Raw genomic sequence first — 16,781 nt, 5'->3', positions numbered from 1 at the left:
AAAGAAGTCTATTGTTCCTATGATTTTAAAATGCTGAAAGAACATTTTTCGTGTTTTTATCCGTGACAGTTTTTATATATATATATATATAGGCTAGCCTATAATATGTATATATTTTATCAGCAGTGAAACTAATAACAAAGAGCACTGCAGGCAAGTCCAGACAAGCGCGTCAATCCTTACGGATGTCCCGCCCCTCAAAGGCAGTCCTCCGATGATGTAACGCTTTCCAAATATAGCGTGTTGCCGAAGCAACCGCGCCACGCCATTGGTGCAGCGCTCTGTCAGTATTTGCAACGTCATGAAGCTAGTGTTATTATTGTAAACAGGGTGCTTACTTTCCACGGGCTCTCGGGTCCCGAGCCTTTGCTACGCGCTTCTTTGTTCACTACATGAGAAGATCAACACGACAATAGACTACTTACGAAAAGACTTTGTAAACGTTATGGACCTCCTGTAATCGTTAATGAACAAAACAAATAAAAACTGAGTAGTTTCATACGGTTTTCAATCAAACCTGTTAGACACTTTAAAATGACACGACGTAGCCTATCTTCGAAGACAGCCGGTAACCCTTGCGGATACGAAAATGTTGCTGAAGTTTTGACAAGCAGCGCGTTTTTTTAGAATGAATCTAACGTTGTTCGGTGTGCAGTAACGTTCTTAATTCACGGAACGCTAGAACTGAACAACTTTTTAGAACATCCACATCATGTAAAAGCAACAATCCAGTTGAGTCAAAAACTTTTCGACAGTAGTTCGACGCCGATAGCTTGTCGAATGTTGCCACTCCTGCGCATAAAGAGCTTGTGTCATTGTTTCAACAAAAACACATGTTAGTTTCCCCTTTTAGTCTTGCTATGCCACTGACATTCTACCTCGCAAAATGCTCAAAAATCTATCAAAAGAGCCAAGTTACGCCAATTCCCAATGCGACGAGACTGATCAGAAGATAGGCTACATCAAAGTCGATCTGAATGGCACTTACCCAAAGCTCTGGGGGGAAATTGAGGATGTGTATGAAGACATCACTTGACTCTAGTGGGATGTTAATAAGTAGCATAGCACGTTAACGGGTTAATTTCAGTTCGCACAACAGTTTCACCTTATTTACTAGTACCGTTTCACAAGGTATCGAGGAAGTTCTTTTGTTCCAGTATTTATGCACAGCGTCAAAGTTGCGCGTTGAGGAGGCGGAGCGGTAGCGCTGCGCGAGAGGAAGAAAAAAAGACCAAGCGCCAGCGCTCGACCTTAGATAGCCTACTCAAGACTCAAACCCTACGACCCACACTGGATCAGATTAGGTCACGTGCTGGCTGCACAGCGGCGACTGAGTTGGGTGTCATAACTGCAAACTATCCTGATCTCGACAACATGATGAGACCAGTGTTCCACAGCATGGCGCGCGAACGAGGCTTTACCTTTAGCTGCGAGAGATGCCAAGTGTCTTACTATGATCCGCTCAAGTGCACGTTCACAGATGACTCTTATTGCTAAGTGTCCTTCCAATGTGATATTTGATTGAATTTATGATAGAGGTAAGAAACTCCCATCATGAACAGATTTGAGATTTCTTCGAACTGATACGATAACAAAAACAACACCAACAAAAATCAACAAAGTAATTTGTTACAACAAAGTAGCCTAAGTATTTTGGTGCATTTTATTTCAGTAGCCTAATAAAGACAATTGCATTGTTTAATTTCAAAGTGTGAGGTGGCTCTTTTCCCACCTTTCTTTCTTTGCAGTAGCCTAGTCTATACCTGCATAAGAGAATTTGCGGATATACTTGTTTTATGGGGAAACAAAGTATAAAGAGAGAACTTACTGTGATTTGAAACAGCTGCCTTCTGCTATTGGCTGTGTGTTCAACTGCATTAGAGCATCTAAAGCCTGTCAAATATCATCTGCTGAGTCCCACTTTGGTTTGGATGCGTGGCACGAACGTTCAACAGTAGGCTAAACAAAACTGCTTAAGCACATGTGTTTTCTGTTTTAACAATTTCATTTTAAACCTATAATGGAATAAATAGGTCATATTAAGGATTACATGTTTTTTTTCTGAGGCAAATAAGCACTTTTCACCTTTACGTATTTTTTTTTTTTTTTTTTTTTGTGTGTGTGTGTGTCAAAATGCACTTATTAGGACACAACTTTATGATTATACAAATACATTGACTTTAGGGTTAAAAGTAATCCAGCTGCTGTAAACTAACATGGGATTCGTACAACTAATTCATGCAAAATTTTGCTTACAATGTGAATATTTTATTTGAATAGTTTTATTTTGGATGGCACGTGGCGTTTAGGAAGTTAATTTGAAAGTGGGGCTATTTATAACAAGGAAAAACACACGGCCTGTTGACACAGCTGAGGTGAGGTTTTCAGCATTTTCCAGCCTTCCTCTCACTCTCAACGAGCAAATAGCCATACAGGCCAGTAGCGTAGCCAGAAAAGAGACTCTGGGTGTGCATCTGAAAATCTGGGTGTGCCACATTTATTGTCAGATTACTGTGCAAAAGTATTAACCATAACCACATAACTATTCCCCACATAACCATAAAACTTTATCAAATATAACTATACATTACACTCAGGATCACCAATAAGTCAGTCATAACATAGCGGCTGAAAAAAATTCTCTGTCGTTTACAGTGTTCGCATTCTGTCAAAGCTCTTGGGGGGGGGGGGGGGTCTGTTTATTTTGTGGGTTGAGCTCGGTACCTCTAGGGGGGTCCGGGGGCATGCCCCCCCGGAAAGAAAATTTTGTACATTTTAAAGATAAATTCATTAATCTGGTGCACTTTGAGTCACCCGAATCTGCTGTTAAAAATAAATAATCCACCCGCCAACCTCCTGAACCTATGATATTCTCTGATTTAGATATCTGCATCTGATTAAGCATGATAATATGATAAAATATCACACTGAAGTAGGCTGATTTAAAATTAAGATTTACTTAAAATAAAAGTTATTCTTTTGTCAAAATTACATTTCCAGCCAAAACAGAGGCTTTACTCCCTTCAAAATTAAATTGTCAATGTTTCATTACATCACTGTTGGAAAACACTCTTATCAGAATCTGATAAGAGTGTTTTCCAACAGTGATGTAATGAAACATTGACAATTTAATTTTGATCAGAATAATTTTTTTTTTAGCTTTATAAAGGACATTTCTTTCCCTAATTTTTACTCTCTATACTATTTCCCTACTCAGGGAACTGAGGTTACGTTAGTAATCGAGTAGGCTACGTTATTTCTTATTTTATTTTTTTGATATAGAAAATTGTTTTAATCAGGGCATTTATTCGGTTTGGGCAATTACAATTCTCTTTCACTTGTCCTTTAAAAAAAAAAACACACGCACGTCACGTGTCCCGGACACCAGCGTTATGGCACCATTTGCTGTGCCCCTGTCCCTGAGTATGATTTAGAATGTTCAGTGACGTTACAGAACTGCCAGATTCAAACTATGATTCAAACCTGAACCAAACTTCTTTTGCGCGTTGGCTGGCGCTGAGCCAGAGACGGACGCGCTCAGCGCTTGTCATATCACAACTAATATGCAGTGTTTTCAACCACATGTTTATTTTATGTTTCAGACATTTAAATACACATAAGTACTAGTAAAACAATACATTTGCAGTTTGTAAAATACACACTGATGTCTATGGAAGCGGCAATAAGCCACTTACTTTCATGTATTTCGGGAGAAACTGAATTCAGGTGCTGTAAATCCGGCTGACAGGACTCTCTGAACTGCAGCGCTCATCTCGTTATAGATCAAGATAATTTATAAAGTTTTTTAAACGAAGAATCGGAATATCAGATAGTTGACATGGTAAGCAAGTTTGTGAATATTTTTAATAAAAAAGGAAAAACGAAATAAAACGAATAGCGATACGTCTGTTAGTTATTGTGGCTGCGGTGTGTCACGTGACATCACGCCATGGAAACAAGGTGTCAGTTAAAATATTTTTAACTTACGCGTGCCGTGAAAGGGTTGATTTAAAAAAAAGTATATTCTACATAAACAACAACAGCCCAAGTTTAGTAAAACATTTTTTATTGAGACTATAAAAATTTATTCTGCATCCATTTTTAGGTGTGCCAGCTGCCACTGTGGGTGGCACCGGCACACCCTGGCACACCCGTGGCTACGCCACTGATACAGGCGGACGATTATCACGTGGCTGTAAAGTGATTTTAGGATTAAGAAAAATATATAAACAGGTATCCATCAAAACAGCATGTAATCTAATAAAATAACAATCACCTAAACAATTTAGGCTAATGGATTTAATATATATGCCGTTCATCAGTGAAAACAGTCAGATATTGCCTGATTTCGTTATTATTATCGTTCTTTTAGTGATGAATCAAAGCATCTTAACCAATTCCAAACACAATCAATCAATCTGCTGGTATTTCACCACGACTCGAGACGTAAAGTAATGAAAGTAAACATGAAAAATTGCGAAAAAAAGTTTAAAGCAATAAAATAATCTCTCTGCTAAAGAAAAGCATAATTCTCGGATTTCAACAACACAAATGAACAAATGAAAATGTAGAACAACGAATTAATTTATTCGACTAATTAATTTAGCCTATTAACCAAACAAGCTGCATGTATGAATGGCTAACGAATTTCTTCGTATCCTTTTAGTTACTACTATAGTTTCAAAATGTGAAACTTAAATTTTTTCACAAACAATTTTCATGTATGAAAATACATAAATCCACCATCCCATTCATATCGTAAAGCTGCTTATTTAAAAACGCGGATTATGTGATTTAAATAGGCTATAGGCTACATTTTGTAAAATGGCACACGGTTTATATATAACAGCTTTGTTACTTTCACAGCAATGTTACTATTTCATAATAAGCCTAAGATTATAATTAACAAAATTAATTAGATTTTATTATCACGGACGCCTCCGACTTTTTCATCAAGCGTGATAGGCTATATCATATAGCCAACCTTCACGATTACATTTTACACGTAAACTAACGCTAGTTCGTATATAATCGCGAAAAAAAAAATATTTTTTTACGACCAATTAGTGAAAATTCTATGTTATCTGATAGATTGCGCTCTGTCTGACTCATCAAACCTCCTAATGTCAAAACACGATATTTTCATCGTGTGCATCGAAAATGAAAATTAACGACGATTGGTGGCCATTTTATGAAACACATCTTTATAGGTTGCCCATCGTACTAAAATAGCTATAAATTCAGATGGACCTCACGTAGTTTACATAATCCACACATTAGAACAAGACAAGTTAGCGTGTGACTTTTAGTTGATGATGACCGATAAGATTGCACGGCTCAACCCAGTTTAGACTGATGTGCTGGTGTATATGTGCATTTCCCTCCTGAGTGTGTGTTCATGTGTATAGGCTATGCAAGAATAAAACTAAAAACAAGTCCCCTGTAAAATGCCACTATTTTCTTTCCAGCTATGGTAATGTGCAAGATTGGTTTGCTGTTTGCTTAATTTTGCATGTGTGTGGGAGGAGGTAAGGCTCAGATGCAAAATAAGAATCGTTATTCTGATCTGCGCCTCCATCAACCAGTTTATAAAACAGAGCAACAAGTCAGATGTGGAGAACGAGTGTGAGCTGGAAATGTCACTGTGTGTGCATGCCTTGAAGTTTTTTCCAACCAGATTTCGTTGTCTGCCTCTTACAACACAAATGAAGTTTCTCAATAGGCTAATGGTGTCCGTGGAAGAAAGATAAATGAGCAGTGGATGAGAGGGAACAATCTACCTTAACTATTAATTTATAGACAGATTATTGTTGTTAAATATATGTTAATCATCATAATATTTTAGAATATTAAGAAATGATATGGTGTTCAAATTGTAATATATTTTTTCAAAACTAAACTCTGATGGGCCTTTTGATTGAAAAGGATTGGAGCATTACTTATATGACAACTGACTTTGCTATATAAAATAAACTTCTCTTTTCTTCTTTGATGGTTCATTTCTTGTACAGCTGGGATGTCCTGGAGTCCCTGCTCCCCCTCCACCATGTCCTTGCTCAGCAGACCTTGCTGACCTGAATACCACAGACTTATAGCAGAACAGGGGGGTCCCTGATTCTCAACCAGCAACACATGAATGCACACCCATAGATTGTGTCAATGCATGTCTTGGTTAGTTATTTTAATGAGTAACAAATGTGTAAAAAGACACATTTCCTTTGCCCTCACAATATAAACTGAGACATGAAAAAGAGGGAATCATTAGAAATGGTAAGCTGAGTCACATTCTGACCAAGTAGCTGACAGACGCCTTTAAAGAAAAGAGAGGAGAATCAGTTAGTCTCATGGACAGTTCTCAAACACACTCACACTTATTTATTGACATTATGTAAACCATATCTCTTCTATTTTTTAGCATTTGGTTTATTTATTGTAAATTATTTTACTTGAACCATTTTCATTTAATTCCTGTGTCTAAAATATTGTAGGCTATGTTTGATATTTTATTGAAATATGTAGCCAGTAAAGCTTTGTTCAATGTGATTGAGAAGACGTGAGAATAAGATAATTATGATTTCTTCAAACGATGTCTAGAACTTTCCAGCAGATAATCTGCAGTGCTATTGGTGAATTCTGCCTGAGGGAGTTACATTATGCATTTTCAAGATACTGGCGCCATCTTGAGGTGACTTATAGAAACATCAATTTTGTATAGAGGTTGGCACTTGGCAGGCTTTAGTTTGAGTTTTGATCTTTTGTGCTGAAATTTGTTGATTAAATTAAAAGTGTTGTCTATTGGCCATACATTTTTGAAACATGGATTAACCCTCATGTTGTTTTCAGGTCATTTTGATCCGGGGATGATTTTCTTTTCCCCCGAAAACTTAGGCCATTAGCTTTACTCACCCAGCGTATCACTGCTTCCCCAATTTTTGTGGAAGCAACATTTTTGCTCTTTTTTTGGTGACCCCCTCTTTTTTGTCAATTTGTTGTCTTTCAGTTAGGACAGATTTTGTATTTATTTTTTAAACTGACTGATTAGGCCTCACTGATCTGAGCTTATATTGGTCAATAATAACCATCCATTGGGGGAGACTAAAAATAAGAAAATCATTTAGTGTTAAGGAGTATCAAAGGTTTTCTTTTTCATAGAGATTAACTTTATCCTCAGATCAATGAGGCCTACAAATCAGTTAAAAAAAAAAAAAATACAAAACCGGTCCTAATTGAAAGAAAACACTTATATATATATATAGCTATTTTTTTTGTAGGCTAGTCATTTTTGCCTGGAAACAGCACAAGTGTGACTTTGCCATTTTGTACAAAATAAAAGCATTTTAAAACAAACTTCCTGGTTTAACATTAAAGCACACTAGTGTGATAAACAGTGCAATATTATCCAGATTTTGATGAATATTGAAAAAAGTATCCACAAATAAAACGTTTTCTCACTTAAAAACTGAGGTGCAAAAGCTATGACCAATCAGTTCCAAAATTAAATACAAAACCTAGTTGTCCTAGCTAAAACAACACATGTTGACGAAAAAGATTGAATCCAATATTTGGTGAAAATATTGCATAACAAGCGATTTACAAGCAATTTTTATAAGGCCGGTCATTTTTGACTGGGGAATACAAAAGGTGGTAGGCTAAAGGGTTTTCACACAGGGTTAACATATGTCACACCTCCTAACCTGCCTTTAAACAATATAGAAACAAAATGTTTTCACTTTTTTGTTATTTTTTTATTTGATTTAGTCAAAATCATGACATTATATTGTCACTAATTTCTTTATTTATTAATTTAGTTGAAGTTTTCTCAACATTTATAAGACATTTTACAAATTATAATAGTTTACACAGAAAAAAACAGAAGGCTGTACCCAAAGTTAAACAGATTAATTTATGTTCTTTATACATAAACTATTTTTGTCTTCTGTTTTGTTTTGTTACCAGTAGGCTACAAACGGTAAAATTATGCATAGCCTGATGTAATTTAGTCATTATAAGGCTATAGATTACATAGATTGTAAATCAGTAGTTATGTGACAGACTTTTGAATGACTTTTAAATATATAGCATATTACAAATTACATATACAAAATATGTGAAGAATATCGAGAAATATCTTACAACTGTATTTTTAATGATGCGTAAAAAATGTACTACTATGTCTTTAAGGAATTCTGGAAGACCGTACCATTTTGAGAGAGGGGTGGCTGTGTAGACGCAGTTTCAAATGAGGTGTTGTTCTGTCTTCACATTTGTTAGTCATTTAGAAAAATATTTATTTTTTACTTACTTTTGAGAAATCTATTATGTTGCACAGCCAGGCTATTATGTTATATTTATGAAACATAAATCTTGTATGTTTCACACACCTATTTGAACGGTACACAAATATTTGCCGCCATTTTTCTAGGGCAGAACATCTACTCACTCACCGGCCTTGCGCGTTTACATTAAACATCAGAAAACCGTTTGTTACAGTTTAACGTTTTAACTCAATCCTTGAAATGACCACTAAAAAGAAACGCTCTGCGCACACCGACAACGACAGCTGGGTTGTCATTGCTCCAGGTACATTTACTAAATTTACACTTTGTTCCATGCTACACACTTGCACTTTGAGAAAAGTTGTTTACATAGTTTTCAGTGCACAACTTTTTTTTCTGTGGCTTTATTATTATAAAAAATGTTTTTTAGTGTGCATTATTAATGTAAACTTTGGCGTGAGTGTAAGTTACCTTTTTAGCCCACCTAAATCTACATGCAGTTCTGTTATGCAGTTGATAAATCCATATTTAATTGAGTTTTGTGGCATGTGCTGACCATAGACTGTAAAAAATAGGTGCTGACCCTTCCTTCACTTTCAGATTCAGCACTGGACACGGGCAGATCCGAAGACATTGATCCATCCTTCATCAAACTAAAGAATCCTGCTACAGGTGGCTTTTAGTGTTACAATAACAATTTAATCAACTGCAACTGACAGTTTAGTGGATATAACGTTATACCTTTATTTAGTCATCCTGTCTATCAGCTAAATAAACTGAAACTGACTGACAGTTCTGTCATTGTGAGTGCAGGAAGTTCTTCGCTGTACCTATTTAGCTGTGGTGATATCAGTGTTTATGAAGTTAAAGCCTTTTCTGAAGACTTTCGATCTTGGTTTATTGGACAGACAGTGCAAAGAGGTAAGCTCACCTTACAGAAAGTGAACTATCCATTCAACATGTGATTGTACTAGTTGTCTAGTAAATTGCTGATGCCATTTAAGTGAACTAACAGCTCTTCTATTCCTGTGTGTCCTCAGATGGTAGACTGCTGTACGTGACTTCCATTGATCCTTTATTTCTGCTTTTGCCATACATCAGCAGTGTCGCCACCGAGGTAAACGATTAGTTGAAATGCAAATATAGTCAGTCTGTTGTTCACATGAGCTTCACGAGTAATGCTAGCACTCTTCTCGTAGGGAAAGTTCCAACCGGTGAAGCAGATGGTGATGGATGAGGATTACCCTGGATGCACAAGACTTCTGCAGTGCAAACAGGGAGTGGACTCCCTTCATCATGTGGCTGATGAGAAAGGTGTGTGAGTCTGTAGGCATGTATATAGTGCCAGATCATGTACAGATACAGTATGATGTCCAAATTTTGTGCCACATATATAAATTGAATCCTGTTTTTCAGAGGTTGGTGGTCAGAAGTTTCACAGATATAACCACGAGAAGACCTTGGAGTGGCTTAAGAAAAAGGTTCAAGCAATTTTGAACTTTTATGATATAAAACCCCTTTTTGATTAAGGCTGTCACGGTTCCTCGATTAAATTTGAGTACTCAATTAAAAAAAATTTACCTATGTTGAGTGTCCGGCAAAATACCGTAAGTGGCGCATTTCACAGACGAGAATCCATGAACCGCATTATTAGACCGTTTTCTAAGGCTACCACATGTAAAAACCATACTATAGCATAGTGCTAATTTTGAATTCACAAAGACTTTGATTCGGTTAAATAAATATATTTAATATAAATATATGCTGTGAGTTTGGGTTGCTTATAACGTTCATCTGAGAACGCAATGTGAGAGCACCATTTCATCAGATTTGTAAGTTAAGCTAACACAGGAGAATACATCAATATGTTTCTAAATATGCAAACTCTCCATCGCTATTTCAAAATAAATGTTTAAACCCTCGCTCTGAGTTTGCATGTTTTGATGTCCACATTCTTTTTCATGAAATTACAGTGGCTGTAGCATTTATAAGATGATTTTCTTCTATAAAACCATATGTTCACTTGCTTTTGATACTTTATTTGAACCAAATAGTATTGCCTCATTGTTATTATATATGTATTTTAAGTCATTTTAAAGGCTTAGGTCTTTGCTTAGGTCTATTTTTATTACCACAAAAATATTTGATACTCGATTACTCATCAAAATAATCGACTGATTACTCAGTTACCAAAATAATAATTTGTGACAGCCCTAATTTCAATCAATAATAAGAATTTTCATCCTAACCTTAACCTTATTTGAAAAATTCTTTCAGGTTCAGCGGACAGTAAGCACACTCAAAAAGAGCAACATATCTGTGGGTGGAGGAGTGACGTCCAGCACATTTGTCAGAGTCAAACAGGAAGATGCTACTGAAGGTAAAAAAAGGATGAATAAATAGAGACGGATCATGCTTTTATGCATTGTGTTGCTAATATAATGGTATTTGTTATCCTTTTAGAGGACTACCTCCGTTACGCACATGGTCTCATATCAGAGTACATTAGTGAAGACCTGAGCAAAGATCTCCTCAAGTATTTGCAGTATGTACACATACATGTGTTTTCATGCACTCATCGTTCACATAACCTTACAAACTTGTCCTCACAAACAGACTGTCATTCACTTTTTTACCTTGTTATCCATAGTCACATTTAGTCTCTCATGTTACAAGGTTGCCAGAGATATCCAGCCCTAAAGAGACAGAGCCACCCTCTAAGGTAATCTTACTGCTTGAAATACCAAATATTTGCATGTTACTGCCATGCTTGAATTTTTATATTTAAATTATGTATTATGTATGTATGCTTTACTTTATTTAATTTTATGCAATGTTAACCATATCTGCTTGTAATTGTGTTGTGATTTGTTTTCTGATTTCCATTTCTTCTCAAACTCAGTCAGCTTTTGTCATTGCTTCAAGAAGCATCATAAATGCTTTGTTTCTGAATGCAGTTAGTGGAATGGGTGTAGCAGTTCACTTTAATTCAAAAATATCTTTTGGTGGCCTGGTGTTTCTGACTGCTGTCTTGCATTTGATAGAAACGGAAACTGTCAGATAAACCAGTAAAGGCCGAAGAAGATTACACCAAGTTCAACAGTGGCGATTTTGCACGAAAAGTGAGTTAGAATAACAAACAATGTGGTGATGGGATTAATGATGCAAACATTGAAAGAAAATGAACGACGCACTACTGCTAAACTATCTTTTTCTCTCTGTCTATGCCTAAAAAAAAATCATTCAGCAATTCATGCTTCAAATATTATTGTTTGTAAATGTATGTTTTCTGATTAATTTTAGCTACTGTACTACAGTTTTGATAATTGTAATATTTTAAATATGGTCTATGTTATCTCAGCCACCAAAGAAGATGACTGCAGCTCAGAAGAGTCTTGCCAAAGTAGACAAAACGGGGATGAAGAGCATGGCAGCGTTCTTCAGTCCCAAAGTCAAACAAGAGAAGAACTGAGTGTTAGTGTGAGTGTCAAAACATTTTTGTTAATAAAGTTATTAGAAAATTCATTCAGCTCTATTTCACTTTTTTTGGGCTTCTCACCATGTGCTGTGATATACAATATGATATATGATAATGATATACAATACAGTTCAAAAGTTTGTGGTCAGTAAGATTTGTTTATGTATTTGAAAGTCTCTTATCCTCACCAAGACTGTTTTGATTGGAAAAAAATAAAGTTAACCGTAATATAGCGAAAAAAGTATTACAATTTAAAACAACTGTTTTACATTTTAATATATTTTAAAATGTAATTTATTCCTGTAATGCAAATCTGAATTTTTAGCAGCCATTACTCCAGTCTTCAGTGTCACATGATCCTTATAATATGCTGATTTGCTGCTAAAGAAACATTTTTTTCATATTCTCAGTGTTGAAAACAGTTGTGCTGCTAAATATTTTTGTTTTTTCAGGATTTTTTTTAATGAATAAAGTTCAAAATAACAGCATTTATTTGAAATGGCAATTTGTTGTAATAATGTAACCTTTATTGTCACTTTTGATCAATTTAATACAATTCTAAATATAGCATTAAATTATTAAAATAAAATAAAAAATCTTACTAACCCCAGATATTTAAACAGTAGTGTATGTAATGTAATGTAACACATTCTTCTTTGGCCCATAATGTAGGATAACTTCAGTTGTATGTTGTTAACTTCCTTCAACTTTATTCTCTATTATTGATAAACACTCACTGCACCTGGTGTGGTGGTGTTATTTTGAGCTTAGTTTTTATAGTCTGAAAGGGTAATACCCGATTCCTGCTTCCTTTTTTCAAAAAAAGAAACCTGACCTATTTAGCCCTGGATTCAAACATGTGTGTCTAGTTCCTCTTTATAGGTTTTAATGCTAAAAAAAGAGTCTCAATAGTAGAAATACATAACTTAAACTTTTTTTTTTCCCGGGTAATTGATATACTTGCAGATAATCACAAATCATCATAAAAAAAACGTACAAACCTACCAACGAAAAGCACCTACTACTAGTTTGAGGGATGTCATTCAAAGAAAGACTGCAGTAAAAAAGTTTTACTGTTAATGTTGTCGTAGTTGTCAAATTGTTTGTTTTGCGTTTGGCTAATAAAGTCTTCTCACCTATCGTAATTAGGCAGTAAATAGCTGGCCCCCTGGCCTTGATGTGTTTTGGATCATTCATACGCCTGGTTATCTGACTGGTTCATCAGATAGGTGATCCTCCGATCTGAGATATAGTGATAAGGAAATTCCAGTTGCTCTGTCTGGAATCAGTGCGTAGGATGATTGTTCCACGTCAAGCAGAATGCTTATGCTCTGCTGATTGCCTTAAGTGTTTGCTATGGAGAGCTACTGAAAAAGAGATTCTAATCTGCTGTGGATTATTTATGAAGCTTGGGCAGTGAGTAAGCACTGACATGTCACAGAGCTCACGTCCTCTACCAGGCCAACTTCTTGATCACACAACAGTGAGCATTCAGTTGTCCTCTGGGCACAAACAGTGGAATAACAGTGTTGATTAAGCAGCTAGTCTTTCTTCTTGAGCTTGGGTTTGAAGCGCAGAGTCTGAAAGGCACTCTCTACCACTTTTGGCAGGTGGATAGGGTTTCGTTGCAGACATCTCCTGCTGCCTGTGCTTCCCATGTGTCCCTTCCGCTGGGCTGCTTGCCCGTGACTGATATCTGAATTCTTGGGCTGTGACTCCGTCATGGAGATTCGACGAGGGTCCCGAAGCATCCAGTTTGAGTGAAGGTCATGCTCACTGGTACTGGTTGCCACTAGAAAACATTAAAATTGGAGAAGGGATAGAATCAAACATGAAACAATAAAAAAAAAAAAAAACATTGGCTGAACCATTAAAGTACAATATAAAAGTAAAATATACTTTCTATCAAGATCTATAAAGTACAACATCCCGCAACTCCATCTTCCATGCTGCCTTTAGAGTACTTTGGAGAATTCTAGAATTTGAATGTAAAGACAGTCTTATGTAAAGTTCCATACACACCTATGAAGTCCACATCTGCATGCCCGTTGTCCACATGTGGTTTTCGACTGGGTTCTGGGTCACAGCTTGCAATGACTGCATCAAAGAACTGGAGAGTGTCTTCCTCATTTGGGATTGGTGGAGCAGAAGGTTCAGGGCGTGAAGTCTTTGAAATACAAAAGATGATGTGTGTATTATGATAAGTTGCATTGCTGATTCAAAGAGTACTATTTCCTTAGCATAGGTTTCATCAAGGTTGTTGTTATTCTTAGAACTACTGATAAAGGATCAAATTAAAACTACTGTACCTCATTAAAAGCCTGTTCACACAATCCCACTTTTCAAACTGAATTATCAAAGATTTTCCTTACAAAATTAAACCTATAGCATTCACATAAATTTTAGGGAACTGCAAAGCAGGAGCAACATTCTCCTAATCCCTATTGAAATATTCGGAATATTAAACCTTCTCATGATTATATTATGAATATCTTTAAGTGAAAAATGCAAACTAAGATTGAACTTAAAAAAAAAAATGCATCTTCATATTTTAACGCAGATGAAAAAATGAAGAACACGTTTATGGCCCTTTGATAGGCTATAGATTTCACAACTTACCTTACTTTGCCCTTTTAATAATGTTCACTACTTCTTCCGTAAGGCTTAAACATACTCAACATACAGTATAAACCTCGCCACGTTGCATCTCACCTGTGCAGCTCTGTTTTGCGGTGGCCGAGGTGCAGGGTTCTTCTTGCGGGACACGGTCTCTTTACGCTCGCTGTTGTTGAGGTCATTGATGCTCTTGGTGTACTGACGCCTGAGCGCGACCAGTTCCTGTAAGTACTCTAAGCAGTTCTGGTTCTGGGAATAGAGCCATACTCGGTCCTCTCGACTCTGGTAGTAGTACAGGGCCGTGCTGGAATGGACACTCACGGCGCTCACGCTCCTCTTCAGAGTGGAGTCCTGATGCGCGCGACTGCTCTCCCCGACCACGAGCATCGACGTGCTTCGGACCAGTTTCACGGTGCACGCGCTGTGGTAATCCTCATTAGACCTGAACCTGTCCCGTGAGCGAGGCCCAAGATGGTTCGGACGGAAAACTGCGTTGATTTTCTTAAACATCACAGTCGGTGTCCGGGTGCTGTCGTTTAGTGGTTAAATATCCGCGCTGACGACTGAAAGGATGCTGGTTCAAACCACACGAGGGTTCTATCATCATTGTGCCCCTGATCAAGACACTTTATACTGTCAGTAGCGTAAAATTAGCTTTAGTAATCGAGTTCTATATAATGATTTTACTGATGACAGTCAGCCTGTTCTGTTTCTCCACATCCCTCTCCACTTTGCACCATGCGCGAACACTTACTTTATATCTTCTTCATGAAATTCAGATCCAAGAGTTTGTTGGTTGATCTTGTCCATGGTGCTGAACTCCTGTTCTGAGCCAAACGCTTAAAGGACACATTACAGGCGATGGTGATGACCATTTCTCAGCCGTAAAGAAGACATGGTAGGTTTCTAACACAGCCATGGCAACGGCGCGCTTGTAACTCTACACTAACAAATTAATAATGAACCAAGCTTGGACATATTGGGCTACACACATGTGCTGGCCATCACAGTTAGCCCTATGATGCGGTGGATAACATTAGATACATTTTCTTATGCATAAATTATTTAATCACAATGTATGTGTGTTCACTTAATTTTTAGGACGTTGCGGGTGAAGTGTTATCATAATGTAAATGGCCAATAAAAGATCTACTAAATTACAGTTTGATATTATTTTCTATTTACTTTCCTTCTAAATACTATCCTATAAATTGGAACTTTTAACATTGACTATGTAACTGAATATATACTATTTTATATTTTATAAATGCCTCATTCTATTCTATTCTATATATCAGAGCGCAAACACCATCGCACACCTGCAGGTGATAGGTGCGTGAGAAAAAAAGATGTAGGTAGGTCAAGTTGTTTTTTTATATATATTATAGCCTATATAAAATGAAAAATAAACTTGTATTTAACCCACATAAGGAAAGTAGGGGTATTAATTCAAACTTCTTTTTAATATAAAAAAAGAACCCAATTCGTATACCCAATTCAAGGTTCCCATGCTGAATATGTCAGTTTTAGGTTGATATGATGGAAACAACAAAAGAACGTGTCGTGTTTCCTGACAATCTGCAAAAAAAGAAAAAGATTTGGCAAAACCATCACATTTTTGCAAAATGACCATGTGGATACATCTGAGATAGTCTATATGTCTCAGATGATCAAAACTTGTTTAAAAAAAATTCAATTATATTCAATTGTAAAAAAAACCAAATCAAGTTATGACAACATGTGTTTTTGAATTACTTTAACTCATCAATATAAGTTAAGCAATTTTCAACTTTTTTTATAAGTTACTTAAACAAGATTCAACTCATTTGTTTTAAGTCATTTTAATGTAATTTAAGTTGAAATGACTTAAACATCCAAGGTGATTGCACTTTAAAACTTAAGGCAGCAACTCTCAACTCTTTTATTTATTTTTTTTACAGTGTGGTGCTTGGGAAGATCCATGTGTTCATATTCAACTAATGAGTCAAACACTTGAGCAAGAGCCACTACGACGGGGCGGCTAAAGTTTCTGGTGAGGTATTGGGTGGATTCTGGGAGCTGTCTGGTCACCATAGAGAGAGTATATTATTTTTCTCCTAGGTTATATATTAAAGTCATCATTTTAGTTATTTATCTTTTAGCCCTTTCTCTGACCCTTTTAATTAAATGGGTTGTTTAAAAAAATATTAACAGTACACCTTAGCATACAGTTGGTATAGACTGCACCTTATTCTGGTCAAGAACCACCCACTAAGACTGGAAACAACATGTACAGCTACCAGTTTTTTTTATTTTTGCTTTTTACATGCTGTTTTGGGGTGGGTTGTTTGAAATAGATTAAAGCACAATAAACTAAAATGCAAAAAACTATTCATTCATGGCACTCTCAGGTCGCTATACACCTTATAATG

At 36.3% G+C, this 16,781-nt stretch overlaps 2 protein-coding genes across 2 annotated transcripts; one reads left to right on the top strand and one right to left on the bottom strand.

Annotated features, from left to right (window-relative positions):
* Nucleotides 1–8,196: 8,196 nt before the first annotated feature.
* Nucleotides 8,197–11,801, top strand: rnaseh2b (ribonuclease H2, subunit B). Its single transcript, XM_081369216.1, has 11 exons — nucleotides 8,197–8,580; nucleotides 8,877–8,948; nucleotides 9,090–9,197; nucleotides 9,317–9,393; nucleotides 9,476–9,590; nucleotides 9,693–9,757; nucleotides 10,554–10,656; nucleotides 10,740–10,821; nucleotides 10,953–10,998; nucleotides 11,321–11,398; nucleotides 11,638–11,801. Exons 1-11 carry the CDS (start codon nucleotides 8,517–8,519, stop codon nucleotides 11,746–11,748), a joined length of 921 nt encoding a protein of 306 aa, XP_081225342.1. The 5' UTR covers nucleotides 8,197–8,516; the 3' UTR covers nucleotides 11,749–11,801.
* On the bottom strand, nucleotides 11,759–15,331 carry c9h13orf42 (chromosome 9 C13orf42 homolog). Its single transcript, XM_081369217.1, has 3 exons — nucleotides 14,467–15,331; nucleotides 13,777–13,921; nucleotides 11,759–13,546 (listed from the first exon to the last, which is right to left on the bottom strand). The coding sequence occupies exons 1-3, from the start codon at nucleotides 14,878–14,880 to the stop codon at nucleotides 13,296–13,298; spliced, it is 810 nt and encodes a 269-aa protein (XP_081225343.1). The 5' UTR covers nucleotides 14,881–15,331; the 3' UTR covers nucleotides 11,759–13,295.
* Between the last annotated feature and the right edge of the window lie 1,450 nt (nucleotides 15,332–16,781).

This window comes from Scardinius erythrophthalmus (genome assembly GCF_964197995.2).
Source record: "Scardinius erythrophthalmus genome assembly, chromosome: 6".
Taxonomy (NCBI): domain Eukaryota; kingdom Metazoa; phylum Chordata; class Actinopteri; order Cypriniformes; family Leuciscidae; genus Scardinius; species Scardinius erythrophthalmus.
This window is presented reverse-complemented; position numbering and strand designations above follow the sequence as displayed.

Coding starts and splice junctions, on each gene's coding strand:
- rnaseh2b (XM_081369216.1), top strand. CDS start 8,517: ATGACCACTAAAAAGAAACGCTCTGCGCACACCGACAACGACAGCTGG. Junction 10,999..11,320: donor AGACAGAGCCACCCTCTAAG/GTAATCTTACTG, acceptor TGCATTTGATAG/AAACGGAAACTGTCAGATAA. Junction 11,399..11,637: donor GTGGCGATTTTGCACGAAAA/GTGAGTTAGAAT, acceptor ATGTTATCTCAG/CCACCAAAGAAGATGACTGC.
- c9h13orf42 (XM_081369217.1), bottom strand. CDS start 14,880: ATGTTTAAGAAAATCAACGCAGTTTTCCGTCCGAACCATCTTGGGCCT. Junction 13,922..14,466: donor CGCAAAACAGAGCTGCACAG/GTGAGATGCAAC, acceptor TGTATTTCAAAG/ACTTCACGCCCTGAACCTTC. Junction 13,547..13,776: donor TGCAGATGTGGACTTCATAG/GTGTGTATGGAA, acceptor AATGTTTTCTAG/TGGCAACCAGTACCAGTGAG.